Below are 18718 nucleotides of genomic sequence, written 5' to 3' on the forward strand. Positions count from 1 at the left end.
AGTAAATCTAAGAGTAGGGCGGAATGGGATACACTCGAAGGACCTCTCATTAGATCGCAGCCTTAGGCCTCCAGACCTCTTTAGTGTAACACCAGCACAACTCGCGGCCATAAAAGATGCTGCACTCTAGCTCATGAAATCTTTTCTTAACCTGCCTTCAGTAACTATATACTCCGATAGCCAAGCAGCTATAGCGTCACTAGATTGCTGTGGAACCTCGTCAATAACTGCGATGGAATGTGGGAAAGTCCTTAACGATTTAACTTCAAAGTCTATTAGTCCAACTTATGAGGGTGCCAGTCCACAGAAACATTTGAGGTAACTGTGCAGCGGACGAGTTTCCGAGAAAACGAACCACCCTGCCTGATGTCAACTCTTCTCATGCGCTGGGCATAGCGCTGTCTACCTGCAAGGCATATTTCGTCGAGAAGCAAATAAAATATGGTCGGAAGAACCCACTTGTTAGACGACTTGATGGCATATTATTACGGTCCACTGCTTAATGGGAAGGTATGCTAGCAGAATGGCCAATGACCTCTGCCGAAGTTGCCGCAACGTGCACAAAATCGAGAGTGTGAAACTACGAGAAGACATACATTTCACCACCACCTCTTTGTCTCTCTGGCCGACCTAGTGAATGCGGCAGGCATTCATGAATTCTCGCGCTTTCTGAAAATAAACAACTGGTTATAGTTCTAGGTTAACGGACGGGATTGAATTAGAGCTCTCACTTGGTATCACAACGGGCTCACCAGGTATACATAAGTGTACCTCTCTTCTACGTTGGTTGATGGCAGTAATAGAAAAAATGTAATGTCGAAATAAACTTGGGCCCTCTTGGACGGTAGCTTGTTCCTCTAATACCGCGCCTACGACGGTCACCAATTCGACAAGTTTTCATAGGAATGGTATGGAATTCTTGAAAATCAATATTTTTCGATTGGAAAACTTCGTTTCTCTTCAATCGAATAACCATATCCAATTACTTATTTAACCATTTTATTTTATTAATTTTTTTTATATGGCCCCTAAAAACATCAAATGGGTACCTCATTGCATTTTACGAGGTTTTTAGGGGTCCTAAAAAATATTTAATAAAGGAAATGGTTAAAACAAACAATTGGGACTTGTCAGTGGAAGTCTCCTGAAGAGAATTAAAGATTTCCGATCGAAAAATATTGATTTTCAAGAATTCTATACCATTTCTACGAAGAATTTTAATAAATAAATAATATCTGAATATTCTTTTATTTCAAAATAAAATACAGGGGTAGAGTTTTTTCCGATATAGAACAATCCCAGAGGGTGAGAGCACTTAAAATTCCGACTTTACTTTTTCACTTGCATTTCTAGATCACCTAATGTAATAAATAATGTGGTTTTGAATAAACTATGCACAAAAAAGAAAATTTAATACCTTTTGAGTTTTAAAATCGCAATTTATTTATATAACTAAAAATGTGAAAAAAATTTTTTTACATACAATATTACATATAAAATATTCTAATTTTTGCTTTACATATACATATTTTGTTTTTAAATACATATGTTCCATTGTAAATGCATAGCACTGAAAAACTTAAAACTTATTCAAACTTACAATATAAGTAAATAAATAAATAAAACAAATATTTTTTTTTTTTTAAATTAAATTTGCGCAGGAAACTCGCAAAAGGAAGTGGAATAGAAATAAGGTTTAAAGTCGAAATGAAATTGATGGCATATTAAAATGATAGGCAATAAGAAGAGAAATTAATATAAACGTGTCTAAGTATGTGTGTATGTATGTATGTGTGTGTGTGTACACGTTAGTATGCTTTAATACGGAAGTACATGTACAATGGGGAAAATAATGCAATACATACTACTGATAATTGCAATATAACTGTAAACAATATGAATAAGAACAGGTCTCTACTGAAGATGAGCGGAATAGCTTTGAAGCCAGTAAAAAACGCTAGAAGAAGAGTTCAAAAGAGTTCATAAGTGCTTAATGGGTATGGCAGGGGAATCGTAGGTAAAGAAGGGAAAGAGGAAGAAGCAGACAACGATATTAGCGACGACTATGAAAATCGAAAGAAATACGTTGATTCGTTAAAACATTGCTTTTTTTATCAAGACTAATAAATAACAGTAGTCCATTTTGCAAGTGAGCAACAAGGAAATTGGTTGAGGAAAAACTTAGATAGTAAAAAGAGAGATACATATATGCATTTGGATGTGTATTAGACTGTGTCGTTTGTTATTTGACCAGCCAGTTTGAAAACTGTTTTAGAGAGAATTTTAGCTTCATTAAAGAATGCCTGCTAAAAACGTTCAAAATCGCGTTTGGCTCATAACTTTTTTATTTGTAAAACAATGTTATATACTTATATGTATGTATGCATGGGGCATACATATGCATGTACATCGTAGAAAAGATACATTTACATACATATACACTGCTTTAATATTCTATTCATCTACATATATTACCTCCTTCGACCAGGAAACTCGATTATTTTAATTTCTACCCAACTAAATTCAATTTTAGTTATCATGAAATTAAAAATTTTATCATATGCGGCTGTTTTCCATGCTCCTAAAGAGACGTAGAAGTCTCAAAATCCATTATGGCTTTTTTCATCATGAACACTTTCATGACGCCAAATCTTCTCAAAATAAGCTTTCAAATTACTAGAATAACAAACTTTTTTTTGCTTTTGCATCAGCACCGACCCGGTCTAATGTGTATACATAGATATACACATACATAGGGGTTTTGGCGAAATCGTATTAGTACCGTGAAGTGTGTAAAGGCGCCAAAGGCAAATTGAGGCGGCTAGCAGAAATCAGTAGCAGAAATTCTAATTACAAAATGCTACGCAATAAATTTTGCAGCAACACTTGTGGTTGATTTGGTCGGTATTTGTATTGTTGCTGTAGTGCATGTTGCAGTTGTGCGCCGGTTAAGGCTGCGCTTCATCTATGAGATGACTTACGGTCGGTCACTGCATTGTGGCAAAAATGCAATATATACTATATTCTGCATCTTTTTATGGATAGATATATGCAGCATATTGCACAGCGTGTATAATACAGGCAGTCGTTATTGTTATTGTTGTTGTTGCTGCTGTTGTTTATATTTACTAATGACGTTTTATGAAGTTCAACTATACATTCTGTGTGCCTACTGTTTATGACTTTTGCACTTGTTGCTGCTGCTGCTGCTGCTGCTGCTGTTGTTGTTGTTGTTGTTGTTGGTGTTGCTGTTGTTGCAAAGATAACGGTTGCTGCTGCTGTTGTAGCTGTTTCTTTTGCTGCTGCTCTTGCTGTTGCTTCTGCTGCGCATATGCACCTGTTGTCTGTCGATTGCTATAGCCGCGATAGGCCAGCTCATGCGCTTCATTAAGAGATCGTCTATCATAGCCGCCGCTACCACCACCCCCCGAAGACCAGCCACCGCCGCCGCCACCCGATGACCAACCCGAGCTACCACCTGATCCACCACGACCGGACATCAGCTTCTTCAGACCCATTATGCCCGCCAACAGCAGGGCAATCTTCGAGACAATCAGCGCTTTGCCGGCCATCATGTAGAGCATACCCATGGCAACCGGGATCATGCCAACCATTTTCATAGCCATGCCCATCATCATCATGCTCATCATTTTCTTCATTTTGCCACGACCTATGCGGGAGTGAAAGGAGAGAAAATGGAAAATTGTTTAGAGTAATTGTATATCTGTTAATTGATAAGTTAGGAAAGTGAAAGCTCTGCTAAAATTGGTAAATTGTTATCAAAAGTCTCAATATGCTTTTAATGCAAAAATAATAAGTTTTTTTTTTTGATTTTAACCTGATACTTGCAGACTTGTCGCTCACTTTTCTGCGAATTATTTTTTGTATTCGTTCATTTTGTTTGATTTGATTAATCGCAATTGACATAAGTTGCCATACCTACTTGCAATCCAAGCTCGTGCCAAGGCGATCTCGCTTACACTTATCCGCCGATGGCCACTTGCTACTTGCATTTAGTTGGGCATTACATTGTCACGGCTAACTTGTCTAGCCAAAATTGGATAGTGTCAGTGTACAAATAGCTACGCTTGATCTAAATGTGTAAAAACCTCATAACTAACCAGTTATCATGCAATTTAAATGGGTATTTCAAATTGCATTTTCATATTCACTTCAATGTGTATTTTTTCGCTTTCCTGCTTCATGTATGATGTATATTAGGGTGATCCCAAATAATTAATGTTGCGAATTTATGGCCTCAAAAGGATCAGTTAGTTATTTTGGATCGCCCTTATGTACATATGTAGATTAGCACTGTGAGATTATTCGATTACTCGAGCAAGTTTGGCTAGTTAGTTGTTCGGCTAATCAATTACTCGAGTAATCAAGATTTCAATTACTCAATACGATGATTAGTCGAGTGACCTAAAATAAAATTACTAAAAAAATTAATTTAGCTTGTTCAAAGAGTATGCTTTGGAAAATGCTTAACTTCTTTTTCCGTTGTGTACATGACAACAATATTTTATTTTAATTTTTGAAAACAGAAACGTTGTTTTCAAGGTATCGAGGGACTTCTACTTTTTTAAATGTAAAAAAATAAAATAAAAAAAGAATACTTTGAAAATTTGATTACTCGTCATAAAGCAAATTACTCAAATATTTTAGTTTTTGGTTAATCGAAATCTTGAATTCTCGAGTAACTGAACTATTGAGTAATCATAATTTCCTATTAATCGAACAATTAAGTTACTTACTTTTTGATTAATAAAAAATTGTATAACCCATTAATTGCACAGCCCTAACATATAGTATGAATGTTAATATACATTAGATTGCATCACTCCCCATACAAAAAAAATCGTAACCTTTGGAATTATAAAATCTATTGTATTTTAAGACGACCACCAAAATGTTTTGGAAAAATATAAATATTTTCGAAAGTTGGACCGATTTGAAAACACCAAAAATGTAGTTTTTTTATGAATAAAAATAGTTTCTCAAAGATTTTTTTTTTTAAAAACTCCCCTCAAATGAAAAAACGGGTTAAGCTTAAAAAATTTGCATACAAATATTTAAAAAAATGTCAACGAAATCGTAATAATGGGATGTTTGATGCTGTTTTTTGACTTTTCTCAAAGATTGGTATAAGAAAAACTTGAATAACTAAACCTAAATTCTCGATTTAGACTTCTGAGGCATAATTGGAAAGACATTTTCTAACCCTTTTTATTTCTTTGCTAATAAGCTCATTCAAAGGATGAAAGAGAAAGGTAGGATGAACGAACGTCATTTAAAGTTGGATTAAGATGTTTTGGTATTTGAAAAAAAAGGCACATGAATGACATATTTTTGCACAGAAATAAAAAGACCCCATAACTCTAAATCAGAATAGTTTTGGCCAAGTTATTCAAGTTTTTCGTAAATCAATCTTTGAAAATATAAAAAAACTGCATCAAAAATTTCATTATTACGATTCCGTTGAAAAGATTTTTAAGTATTTTTTTGTAGATTTTTTAATCATAATCTGTTTTGTAATCTGAGGGGATTTTTTTCAAAAGGTCGTTGGAAAAACTATTTATATTTTTTTTTATAAATAACTCCATTTTTGGAGGTATTTTCACATCGGTCCAGCTCACTTAAATCTTAATATTTTTTCGAAATATTTTGGTGGACGTCTTAATAATAATAGATTTTATAATCATGCCGGAAAACCCGCAACTCTTCTTGGTGATGCAGTCTAATATAGATATATACATACAAATATATTTGTATTGATACCCATTTCAGAAATATGACATGCCTTAAGCCTTATTAGCTTTTATTTTCCACTCACACCTTGGCTCAATGCACCCGCATTCGTCAACGTTTGTCAATGGTAATTACATTTCTATCAATTTCTCTGATTGTCCACTTGGAAATGATTTATATGTCATGAAATACATACTATGTATTGTTTTTAAATAAAAATTTCATATTTTTCAAATTAAATTATGTTGACTGATAACTAATGTTGAATTTCCACTAGGCATTGAAATGATAATTTTTTACCAAACTGCGTACAATTATTACTCTTGATACATAAAAGCAAGGCCTTGAAAATGTCTGAAATCGGACTAGAGTTACGCCCAGTGAAGCAGTTAATCACGTAGGGGTGTCTCAGGGATCTATTTTGGGTCCTTTCAATTTATACATTAGCGATTTCCGAATTGCTTAAAGTTTATGGTTATCGAAATGTATCGAGCTATCCATTTTTTTTTTTGGGTTATCGCATCATATCGCATTATTCAAATTGATAACCCAAATCGACCCCGTGTTGCCATATGGCAACGCAAAATACATCATGTATGAGAGGGTGTAAAACAAAAACCGTTTACTTAAAAATGCTTATATGTACGTTAACCAATTGCAAGGTTAAGTTAGTCTAATCTGGTAGGCCCTTAGTGTTGCCAGTATGAGCTCGTGTTTACTCGTTAAAGTAGACATCACAAAGGATGTGAAAGCTTTTTGTTAATTTCAGTAGAAACTTCAGCTCAACTTGTGAAATGTCGTCTAACTTCTCGAATTGTAATCGTAGTTTTGACAGTGAATGATATTGGCAGAGGAGATGCTTCAAGGTTTCCCTGGTCTCCCGCTTACGACACTTCCTGCACCTGTCCACGCTATTGGGACCCATTTTTTGTCCATGAGCTCCCACGAGGACATTCCACCACACCAAAGCGCCATAAAGTAGTATTGGTCTGACTATTGCTGTGTAGCACCAATGCATCAGGGCAGATGACAGACCTCAAGTGACGCTTAACACTATTTTACATCATCAAAAGGCGCTTCCACAGCAACTTACTATCCAGCGATCCCACAACAGAAATGGAAAATATAAAAACAAATTCTAAACAATAATTTTAAGCATTAACAAAAACATGTTTGTATTTTTTCTCCTTTTTCCCAGATTTTTTACAATTTCTCAGAAAGTTTTGATTATAGAGAAAAATAAATGGTTCCATGGTATTCAGCGACTTTGAAAACATATATGCAGCCTAATAGGGCGTCACTTTTCCACAATATCTGCCCTTGCCATCTCCTTGAACACGCTCTTAAATATTAAAGCCAAAAATAGTACAAAGCGGAGAATCGCATCGGATTAATATTTGAATTGGGCAACCAGACTTAGTCAGGTGGGTTTTTACAAATTTCGAAAGTTTTTAGCTATCAGCCTCAAAAAAATAGTAAAATTGGGTAAAATTGTATGCATTTATGTACATACATAAATGTGTTCGCTCTTGTGTATGACATTAAATATATTCCCTCATATTTTTTCACCGAAAGCACAATGCAGTAGGCAGCGCCACTTTTTGCTCATCCATCTGTACACTTTGCTAATTAGTTATGCTGAGGCGTGAATCTAATTACCTCATAATATAGCATTTTTTATGATGTGAAAACAAATCAAAATAAAATGTCGATGAGTGAAAATGTGGTAGTCACTTGGTAAAAATGTCTCTTTGAAGTTTCTTGGGAACTTTTAGAATCAGTAATTGCTACCATCAAACCAGTGTAATCCAAATTTGGAAAATATTTACATACTTGAAATTGGCAGCATGCAATTCGGATTGATATCTCAATTCCACCTTTTTTTATAAAATCTGTTTTATTGAAATTTCAAATTTTGTTAGACAGATAACACTCCCAAATCTATTAAAAATTTCTTTCAGTGATAGAAAAACTTATGGGAATTACCAGACGTTTCAACCTACGAATAAATAAATATTTTTATAATCACATACAATTTATGCGACAGTGTTGTTTTTGTAGTTGCTGCTGCTTTTTGCAGATGGCACAGTAGATTCTAATGAATATATGGGGCATGCAACTAACTAGTACTGCCATAAATAAATATACATACATACATACATACATATATGTATGTAGATGTTATACGGGTAAAATATGATTATGAAAGACGGCGTGGAACGCCTAAAATGTGTCAGCTTACTCACGTGAATATATGTACAAGTACATACATATGCACATACATATCTACATAAATGTGCATGCTCGGGCTTATTAACATTAAGAAGCACATTCTATGTAGTCCCAAACCTTCTATTAACGTCTACTTTGGACGAATTGGAGCAAAAATTACTGAAGTGTGAAAAAATGTGTGATGAATAATGAGTAAATTTTAGAATATAATGCAATACCCACAACTTACATGCATGCATATTTATGTATGTATCTATGTACATATGTATGTATGTATGTATGTATATATATGGTTATCAGCTTAAGCTTCATACAACTTCCTTTAATTGGATAGGTGCTTTCCTTAAACTACCAAACATATCTCTTTATATTTAGGCAATGAGGTATTTGTTTTAGACATATTGTAGTTTATGAGTTACAAATGATTCAAGGACACCGCATCCTATGACACTTCAATCACTTGCAGGGGATGGGCCGATCATCTTACTCGTAATAATTGCCTTGTAAAATTTGCAAACCTACACGTAGAATGTTCCATTAAATTTTGGTAACGTAACTAGGGTGGTCGACATATGCAAGTAAAACGTAGGTATGATTCTGGTCGAGCAATTTCTAAAGAATTGTTTTCTATGTCGGTCGCCCTTCGGCAGGAAATGGTTAACCTCCTTATCTACTTTTGCTAAGAAAAAAACTTTTCACAAACACGATTTGCAATTCGAAAGCGACCTTAAACTGTCCCTGCGTTTATGGTGTAACATTAAGAAGCACAACACAAATTCGAGAAGAAGTTTGGCCGACCATAATTTGGTCACCAGATCAGCATACTCCTTTCTTAAATCGTTAAAATATAAATTACGCCTGTGGGGTTTATCACAACCAAAGCAATGTACCTACATACAGTGAAACCTCGATATAACGAAGTCGAAGAGGTTGGATATTCGTTGGTTGCTAGCTGTTATATCTACAGTTTCGTTATATTTATGTATTTATAGAATATCAAAACTACGATAAATCTAAAAATGCAATATTTTGGAAATTATTCTTTACAACGTGCGACAAAAACCGAAATATTTCAAAACACACGAAACAGTCAATATATTTACTTTTACAATATGGGTACCAAATGCAAGAGAAAATTCTGTAGAAATAAAAAGTCTAAATAGTAGCAGTAGCCCTTCATTGTAGTTATGGTGACTTATGAAATGAGTGCAAAAGTCTGATGAGCAGATGTGGTCATCTCCGAAAGAGCAGCTAATAATCATAGTCGTTGTATAAAGCTCAATAACAATATTACAAATAAATGTTAATAATCCACAATAACATTGACAAATAAAGAGTTTAGGATGAGCCTGCCTTAAACTATACAATAAAGAAAATTAATGTATAGATTTAAAAATATAAAACTAATATAATAAAAAAATAAAGTTTTTCTCTCCCCAAGGACAAAATCCCCTTTCAGATATTTTAAATTTTTTGAGCTAATAAACTTAAAAAAAAATAACAAAATACTACGAGCACATCGTGTGTATATTAGCTCTTGATATATATATACAATTTTTTTCAAAAAAATATGCAAATTTTCATGATATTCAAGGATACAATTTTACAGGGCATTTTCAACATTTATTCGTCATGGTGCAACAAAAAAATTTGTTTTTAATTCTACGGAATTATTTCTTTTAACTGATACCCATATTGTACTTATTCAATCATATCCTGGAAATTTTAAAGTCCTTAAAAAAAATCGAGACGTCAGAAAGAAAAATTAAAAACCCAGTTATACTATACTTGTCTCCTGGTTTTGTGCATATATGGATTTTTTCATGTGTTTTAAAAATTTTTGGTTTTTGTCGCACGGTGATAGCTCTTGACACACAATTAAAAAAAAAAAAATATTGCAAATATTCACGAATATTCAAGGACTAAATTTAAAAAGGGAACTTTTTACACCTGCACCAAACAATTTTACCTTTTTTGATTCTACTGAATTTTGTCTTTTATTTGATACCCATATTGTTATTCTACATTGCACTGAATTTTTTTAATTAATCATCCATCTATTTGAAATTTCAAAGTCATAAAAAAAATCCTAATATCTGGGAATGAAACTACAATCGCAGTTTTGATACTTCGGGTCCGTAGTTTCGCTAATTTATTGATATTTTGTGTGTGTAAAATTGACCAATCCACGGTGTTATAAGTATAGTTTGGTAATTTTTTAACGGGACTCTAACCGTCAACATATTCAGAATTCGGTGTGTAGAGGCTTTTAAATCGACAGTTCCTCATATAGAAGTTTTTGTTTACAGACTTTAGCCGTCAATAGCATTTTTTTTCTATATTGGGTTTTTCGTTTTATCACGGTTCGTTATATCGAGGTTTCACTGCATATTTGTGTTTGAGAGCCTGCTGTACACATTGTATTTATTTATTAGAAAATAAGCATTAGTTTTGAGCATTGTTTTTGCATTTCAGTTATTGAATGCAAATATACTTGCTGACTATACAAAACGAAGAACTATATCTAGCACCAATCATTAATTTACGATTTGTAAAACTGTATTTTTAAACCTCGCCGGGAAGCTAATAAGCGCTATATAACAATGAATTGATTAAGGTCATCAAACCTGCACCGTTATCTCGAATTTCAAAACCAAGATGCCAAATTAATGAACTGGGCTCTTTGGTGTGCAGTAAGCTTTTATTTTTTTAAGTTGAAACTTTGTTTAGTGGTGATTTAAAATTTTATGAAATGGAAAACCGATACTATTTAAGACTTTTCTTCGCTCAGAAACGGCTGGACGGATTTAGGTGAAACATTGGGAATATATTTATTTAGTGCTTTGAATAAGGCAGCCAGCTCTTTATAAAAGTTAGTTTCATTTTTACTCTTTTAACGTCACGCGTGTTCATAGTATGACCTCGCAGAATGTATGTAAAAGTAAAAAAAAGCAAATATCTAGCCGAAACGTTGATTTTCAGAGCTTTTGCGACACCACTTAGCATCCCAACACACGAGAGTCTCGCAAAATGTCCTCAAACGATCTCGTATAAGAGCAATGAACGATTGGAAAACTTTTTTGATCGCAAAACCTTCGCATTGCAGCTTGAAATTTGCGATAAAAATGCAAATGGAAGAAGAAGATTGTCGTTCTGCTGATGTTGAAAAATTAGTTTTATTTTATTTGTCAAAGTGAAGTGTGTGTAGCAGCTGAATTATTAAAAACTGTTAAAGGCTCAGATAGCCTAGACTTAGTTGACGTAACGTAACCTAATATATTGGCCAACGTAATATATTTTTGTTCAGGAATATTTCAGTCTTATAGGCGACAAAGTGACAATCAGCTGAAAAGAAAAATACAAAAACGAAATATTTCCGCTTCTGGCTAAGTTTACGTTTTGAGTAATCAATGACGACTTATTGCGTAAGTTAAGTTAAGTCTAGAGTTATTTAGCTTTAAGGCACTGAAATTAATCAGCGGATAGAAATCCTGCAAAGATACCAAGGATTCTTATCATTCTATATTAAAAACAAAAAAAAAGCTCAGAAATCGCACAAGCCGGAGCTTGGTGGCTTATAGACACCTGGTCTTGAAAATAATAAAAATTAACATGTTGAACAGCGTCGAAACTGAAGATTAAATGCAGGACACTGATGTTAAATAAGACCGAGGAAAAAGGGGTAGATATAGAGAAAACTTCAGAGATGTCGGAGCAGTAATGATAATGAATACTGAAGATGTAGCACGAGATGAAAGCTGTTTTTAAAATGGTAAGGCTGATACTGTTTCTGATGGACAGAGAAAGTAACATTAAATTTTAAAACATGTACAATTTTTTTAATTAAGGAAAATGCCCATAAATAATAAAAAGCGTTATGGTTTAGCTGCATGACACAAAAAGTAGGTAGTTCCATTGTCAGTTTTTCAACAACCTGACAATTAAGCAGATTGCGGCATTGCGTGCTTTCATATCCAATATCTAAAATCCTTCAAATTTTATTATTAATTTTTTGTTTATTTAAAATCATTTTGTTCTTAGAATCGAAATTTGAACAAGCAAAAGCTATTTTGTTAGGTAAGGTTCGGTTATTTGTACAATAATTTTGGGTGTAACCCGCATCAAAAAAAAACTTAACATGCACGTGTGGTCAAACGATGAAACTTTAGTTTAAAATAAAGATTTGAAATTTTCGAACACAACTTTATTAATAAATTCGGTTTGAAATAAGCGGTTTTCCAAAAAAATTCTGTAGTTAGCGTAGCCGGAGTGGGTAATTTTTTCTAAGCGCAGCCAAAGGCCTCCAAGGCGGAAAGGTATTCTGCGCGAAAATCGCGGGGTTGGCGTAACCGGAGTTTACATATCTCTGGCGAAATGCTAGTTTTACCCCACTTTCAAGTGGGTGGCTAGGGGTTTGGAGAGGATAGGGGCGACTTTTCTTAAAGTTTGGGCAGTTCTCTTTCTAATGGGAGGGGATTTACGTGCCCCAAAAAAGGTTGTTCATTGAAACTTCTTTTTTGTATCATGGCTTAGCTCAATGTTCAGAGGTGTTTGCTATTGATTATTCGTTTGAATCCAAGAGGTCCTAGTTTCCAATGTCGTCTCACGCAACTGGCAGTTTCTGAACTTTGTTTGGTTTTCCTAATTACATATTAAAAAGCAGTAGTGAAGTTCACAACGAAAGTGCATTCAAACGACTAAATCTCAAAAAAAAAAAACGCTAAACGAAAGATTGTTTGGCGCCAAATCATATGTATTTTAGTTTGAAACAAATACGATACGGTTTATTTTTCCCCCAGTGTACACACTCATCCAACTCACTCACCTTCTTCTAGTCCACGTCCTATTTCCTCGGCTGTCAATTTGGGAAAATTCACTTGCAGCGTGTGACCATTGAAGAAGTGACTCAATCGCTCTATAAGCATATTTGTCAGCTTGGTATCGCGATCATCGCTGGAGCGTGACAGCGAAGATTCAAGCTCATTTTCGCCATAAAGTGGCTGAAGTGGCGCAGAAGATGCGGCTGCGGCGGCGCTAATAGCGCTATTCGGCAGGCGCACCAATTTAATGCCATCCGCCACAGCGATGGCATCTATGTGCGATATGCGATCAATGAAGGAGATTGCCTTCTTCTTCAGGCATGGCACAAAACCGCCATCTGCGCGGCTGCACTCATCGTAGATGCGCAAAATGGTGCGTGTGCTGGCGTTAGCGGTGTTCAATGGCGGGGAAGATGACGGCGAAGACGATGCAGGTGCGGGCGGAACTGATGATTTTTTGACTGTTGCTGCTGAGTTGGCAGAGGCGATTGATGCTGCTGCTGCTGCTGCTAATCCTTGCTGCGCAAAAGGGAAATTACTAAGATTCTCGGTGCCGGCATTGCAAGCGGATAACAGGAGGCAGAGGCAGAACGCGAACGCGTAACTCCAGAATGTGGCGCGATTTTTTAACTTCGCATGCGCAAATGTCTTTTTCAAAAGCATTTTGAGAACTTTTTTGTTTTGTTTTTTTGTAATATTTTAAGTAAATCGGTTTTGAGTGTCAAAGTTTTCAAATTCTTATTTTTTTATTTTTTTTTTTATTTGCACTAATTATTGCCACTAACTTTCGTATGTAGTGTATGTTCGGTTAATTGCAATATTTATGTCAATTGTAAGCACAAATCACATTTTATTTATACTTGTTTAGTCAGTATCCTGCCTTATCGCACAAATGCATACGCACACTCGTTAACGCAAGCTTGCACCAAGCGCAATTCAACGGTAACTTTTGGTTGCCTTTAACTACTACACTTCATATATATGGATTTATTTTTTGCTGTTGGTGTTGTTTGTATCCATTTGATTAACCACCGGCTGAAGCGGCTTCTGTCAGTCTTCAAAACACACTGATGCCACCGCAAAGCGCGCTTTATTCTTTTATAGACACCTCTTTTCTTCACATTAAAAACCAGCAAAGAAATTACCAACTGCTTTTCTTGTGCTTTTCCGAATTTCTTTGCAATTTCATTGCGAACACGGCCACAGCCGGCATTCTGTGCATTTTTTTTGCTGCAAAGTCACTTAGTTGGCTGCTTGCTGACTGGCATTTGGTTGTTGAAATTTTTGCGCCAACTAGTATTTTGTGTCTGCAACATTGTTGCTAAACAATTGTGAGAAGGTAAATGCATTTTTTTTGGTTTAACTTGAACCGATTTCTGCCACTTTTCTCTTTGTTAAGAAACAATTTTTCTATTGAAATTTTAACTTTGAAATGTTGCGTTCTCCCACGTTTAGCGTTTAGTGGCTTATGCCTTTGAATTGCAGGCAAATATGCAAAGACAATATTGTTTCACTCGATAAACTGCAACAGTTGGCAATCGCTGACATTGACGTGACAATTTTCTTCTCTCACATTGTTACATTGTTTACATTATTCACTTACATTTGGATTTGTTTGCTATCGCTTTAGTTTCGCCGTCTGCGCTGATTTTTTTATTTGTTTAAAGGTAAATATGCAACATGATCGCGTTGCACTTGGCGATGAGTCGACAGCAGCTTGATTTATTTTGCATTGAAGTAAAAAGTGCGAGCAGTAATTTAGCTCCTGAAATCAGGATTGTGGGAACTTGAATGGAAAACCTTTTTCGCTTCTCAAAGGGTTTTCATGTCTAGGCTGATCAAAAAAATAACTTTAGAACGTGCAACTTTGAATTAAAACAAACATGGCGCCAACGGGGCCACGAAGTGATCGGACACAACGCGTGCTATGAGGGATCACAATAAGAAGAGAAAAGCAAAATACATAAGAGAGTGCGAAGAGCTTGATATGCTGACCGACAGGAAAAACCGCCTGAAAATTCAGAGTGTCTAACTGAAGGCAGTTTTCATGTCAAGTGTGAATTCCTTCGGACATCTAATGAGCGATGAATGCAGCGTGATAAAATTGTGAATGGTACACCAATTGAATGGTCGAATGGTAACATCACTAATGACACTACAGGCTGGCACGACAGGATTTATTTTAAAGGACTTTGTAACTTCAAAGATATGACTGATTCCAAAAATTATTTAAAAAATTCAGTGAAATTTAGAATAAAAATATCGATTCTAAATAAAAGAGGAAATTTCTTTAGAATAAAAAAAAAAAAATTTTTTGGATTCACAAGGACGAATAGGTAATTTTTTAAGCTGACACAGTTAGAGGGATGAAATTCGAGGATGTTATCGAGTTTATATAAGAGCTTAAAATATAAATTTTTCAAAAATAAATATTTCGAAATTTCAGGGATAAGATATCTAAAGGACATTTTCAATACATAACAGTCCTTATGCACCAAAAAATTTAACCTGTTTAAATTTTACAGATTTTCCTCTTTAACTTTATAGCCATACTTCTTTTCTAAGTACATTTCACTGAATTTTCAAAATCATTTTTGAACTACTGACGTCAGAGTGAAAAACTTAAAACCCAACTTTATTACATATATTTGGCCCATGGTTTCGCGAATATATTGATTTTTGTGTGTAAAATTTACTATCGCACTTTGTTATACATATGTATATATGAAAAAGAAATAAAGCCAATACCGATCCAGGAAAGGAATTTCTATTATTGCCATCAGTGCAAATTACAAATCCCGAAAATCCCGGGATTATTTGTCCAGAATTCCGGGTTTTTAGGGACGAAAAAAAGGCCGGGATCCCGGGATTAAAACTTCTTGTGAGAACACATGCGATGCCGTCAGAATGCTGCAAACCAATGTTGCCAGAAAATTTTTAGGCTTATAGATGTATTCTTCGAAAAAATAGCTAACAAATTTTTCCATAGCCAAAAAAATTGCTAAAAATATTTTTCCTCAAAACTAGGTAAATAAACCTGTTTTTATATTACATATGTATCTAGTTTTTCTCATAATCAATATACATACATACATAGGGCCATAACACTGTGTTTACTTTGAGCCATTAACTCGAGTTTATGGGCCTATTTGGAGTTAAACAATTAACACTACTCATTAACTCGGAGTTTGCCATACAAATACATAGTTTTTTTTTTTAACTCGCCTCAAACACCATTTTATTTGGAGTTAAAGCGAGTGCAACCCTTTTTTTACCGAATTTGGTTTGTGTTTTTGATAATCCAAACCTGCTCTAAAAATTTTTAATTGCAAAACGGCGGTACTATGGCTCAAATCGCTGACGGGAATGTTGCTTTAACAGGGAGCTTTTCCTCCTCTCGCAACGTCACATCTTATATATTTTCTTTGTTCTTTTTGCTGTTGTTGTTATTGTTGTTGTTGTTTTGGTTTTGTGTTGTTGTCACTAATAATAGTGGTCCCACTAGCAGTCCGGAAGGGGTTCGTCACTCGTCCGCAGAGCCAGGATGCATAGAGAAAGCCCGCCTAGAACCGATCTTGTTCGGGCATCGGAGTGTTGGTTCGGTAAACCCAGCATTTCAACCCTCAGCAACAGTAATTTTTCATATTGAAGCGTCAAGAAGTGCTGAAGTGTGAAGGATGCAATACTGTATTTCCTTAGTTCATTCGACACTGTGACACTTGCCATGCCACTATTTAAGCTTCCACGCCACGGCAAGACGACCAACGTTGAGGAAGAGGAGAAAATTAGATTTTTTTTCCTTGGCCACTAGAGAAAATTTTTCCCACTTTGTTTTCAAAAGTTAAGGATACCAAAAATTGGTTGTCCTCTTAATATTCTCATTAGTTTTGATATGTTTTGGCCAGCTGTGTTACACTTCAGTCGTTTTGACTACTTCCTGCGAAGTGGAGCGTTTCTATGTATAATTATTTAAAAATAAATTCTGATGTTAAAACGCTGCAAGTGAAATTATAAACCGAAAACAAGCTATCCTTTTAAATGTCTTAAAAAACACAAATTTAATTTCTTTGTTGTTCTAAGGAATTGCTCATAATCTTTAAAGTTGTGTTGTCTTTTGAATTGTATCCTCCAGCAAATTTGCGAAATATGGAAAGCTACAACAAATGGTCGTTAATCTTTTTTCCGTTTATCGGAGTAAAGTAAAACTTTTTAACTTAAAACAAATTGCAAAAATCTAAACTTGCATTTCTCTTAATAATTTGCCACAGGTATGTCACAAACATGTTTATGTATACGTATGCACGTTAGGGTGATCCGAAATAAGTAAAGTCGGAATATTAATGCTCCCACCCCTAGGATTGTTCTACATCGAAAAAATTATACTCCAATTTTTTTTTTTAATCAAAAAATATTTAGAGGTCGCTCAAGGCGCTCAAAGTTTTCCATGAATTATATATGGGAAAAAACAACTCCTCGTAGAAATAATATAGCATTTTTGAAGATCAATATTTTTCGATCGGAAAACTATGGTTCTCTTCAGAAGACTTCCTATAAAAATACCCAATTGTTTATTTAACGATTTTTTTATACTACAGATTTTTTATTTATTCCTCCATTGCATTTTCTGGGGGTTTTGCCGACCTATTAAAATTTTTTTTATTTATTCCCCTTTTGCATTTTCTGGCATTCTGGGGGTTTGGCGGACCTATAAAATATAGTTACTATGAAAAAAATGGTTAAATAAATAATTGCGTATGATTATTGGGAACCTCCTGAAGAGAAACAGAGTTTTCTCTTCGAAAAATATAAGTTTTCAAGAATTTTATACCATTTCTATGAAAAGTGGTTTTTCCCATATTAAATACATGGAAAACTTTGTGCGATTGAGCGGCCTCTGAATATTTTTCGATTTAAAAATAATAAATTGGGGTATTTTGTCGGTGTAGAACAATCCTTGGTGGTGAGAGCATAAATGGTCCGACTTTACTTTTTCCCCCCCCAAATGCATTTTTGGACCACCCTAATGTACATACATTCATACATCCATACATTTTATAAATAGGAATGTGAAGTACATGGTTACTTATCTACATACTAATCTATCTTTTCACTTTCGCAGCCATTTATGTTGCTTTCAATTGCACGATGGCGTCTAATAAGGCACCGCAAAGGTCAAACATGCAACCACCGAGTTAATCAGACATGGTATGAATCTGGCGTTACAATAGTTACCAGTACTTTCCCTGCACAGTTAGACAAGTACTAGTAGCGTTGTTTTTAAGTACGACAGGTGTTTGCGTGGCGAAGTAAAGTTAGGCAAAAGCGGTCTGCTTTCCGTCGTTTTTTTTTTTGTTTGTGCAAAGTTCCTTTAGTATTTTTTGTGTGAGTTTTTTTGCGCTTTTAACTATTTTGTTGTTGTTTTCAGAAATATTACCCTCTTACATGTGTATGTACTTGGTTACTGCTAAAGCACTTTTAATCAGTTTCGCGTCATTTTGTCTGCTTACTGAATTGGAAGCTTGTTGCACTTACATATACATAACATGTACCGACAACAACAGAAATGTTTAGTCGATATTGTTTACTGCTAAGTTCATTGTCTTCATTTGAATATTCAATATCAAATTTACGACAAAGGACGTATGTACTAGGAATTTTAATTGGCACTGATGGCAATAATAGAAACTAATATTCTTGACGAGTATTGGCTATATTTAATTTTTTATTTAATAACTAATATTTTTTTATAAATGTCTAGCTCATTGTACATATAACACCGCGCGATGGTAAATTTTTAACACAAATATAAATTGCGTTTTTAGTTTTTCACTCTGGCGTCAGTAATTCAAAAATCATTTTAAAAATTCAGAGAAATGTGCTTAGAGAAGACGTGTGGGTATCAAATTAAAAAGGAA

The 18718-nt window shown here is 34.7% G+C and overlaps 1 protein-coding gene across 1 annotated transcript; it reads right to left on the reverse strand.

Annotated features, from left to right (window-relative positions):
• Positions 1 to 2436: 2436 nt before the first annotated feature.
• Positions 2437 to 13466, reverse strand: LOC118738403. The gene is made up of 2 exons (XM_036469329.1): positions 12809 to 13466; positions 2437 to 3670 (listed from the first exon to the last, which is right to left on the reverse strand). The coding sequence occupies exons 1-2, from the start codon at positions 13464 to 13466 to the stop codon at positions 3177 to 3179; spliced, it is 1152 nt and encodes a 383-aa protein (XP_036325222.1). The 3' UTR covers positions 2437 to 3176.
• Between the last annotated feature and the right edge of the window lie 5252 nt (positions 13467 to 18718).

This window comes from Rhagoletis pomonella, unplaced genomic scaffold (genome assembly GCF_013731165.1).
Source record: "Rhagoletis pomonella isolate Grant_MI unplaced genomic scaffold, Rhpom_1.0 Rhpom_scaffold_00004, whole genome shotgun sequence".
In the NCBI taxonomy this organism is placed as follows: domain Eukaryota; kingdom Metazoa; phylum Arthropoda; class Insecta; order Diptera; family Tephritidae; genus Rhagoletis; species Rhagoletis pomonella.

Bases quoted from the DNA above. Each gene is read 5' to 3' on its own strand.
- LOC118738403 (XM_036469329.1), bottom strand. From the start codon at position 13,466: ATGCTTTTGAAAAAGACATTTGCGCATGCGAAGTTAAAAAATCGCGCC. The intron at 3,671-12,808 runs GTGAGTGAGTTG...ACTCCCGCATAG, and splicing joins AGGACGTGGACTAGAAGAAG to GTCGTGGCAAAATGAAGAAA.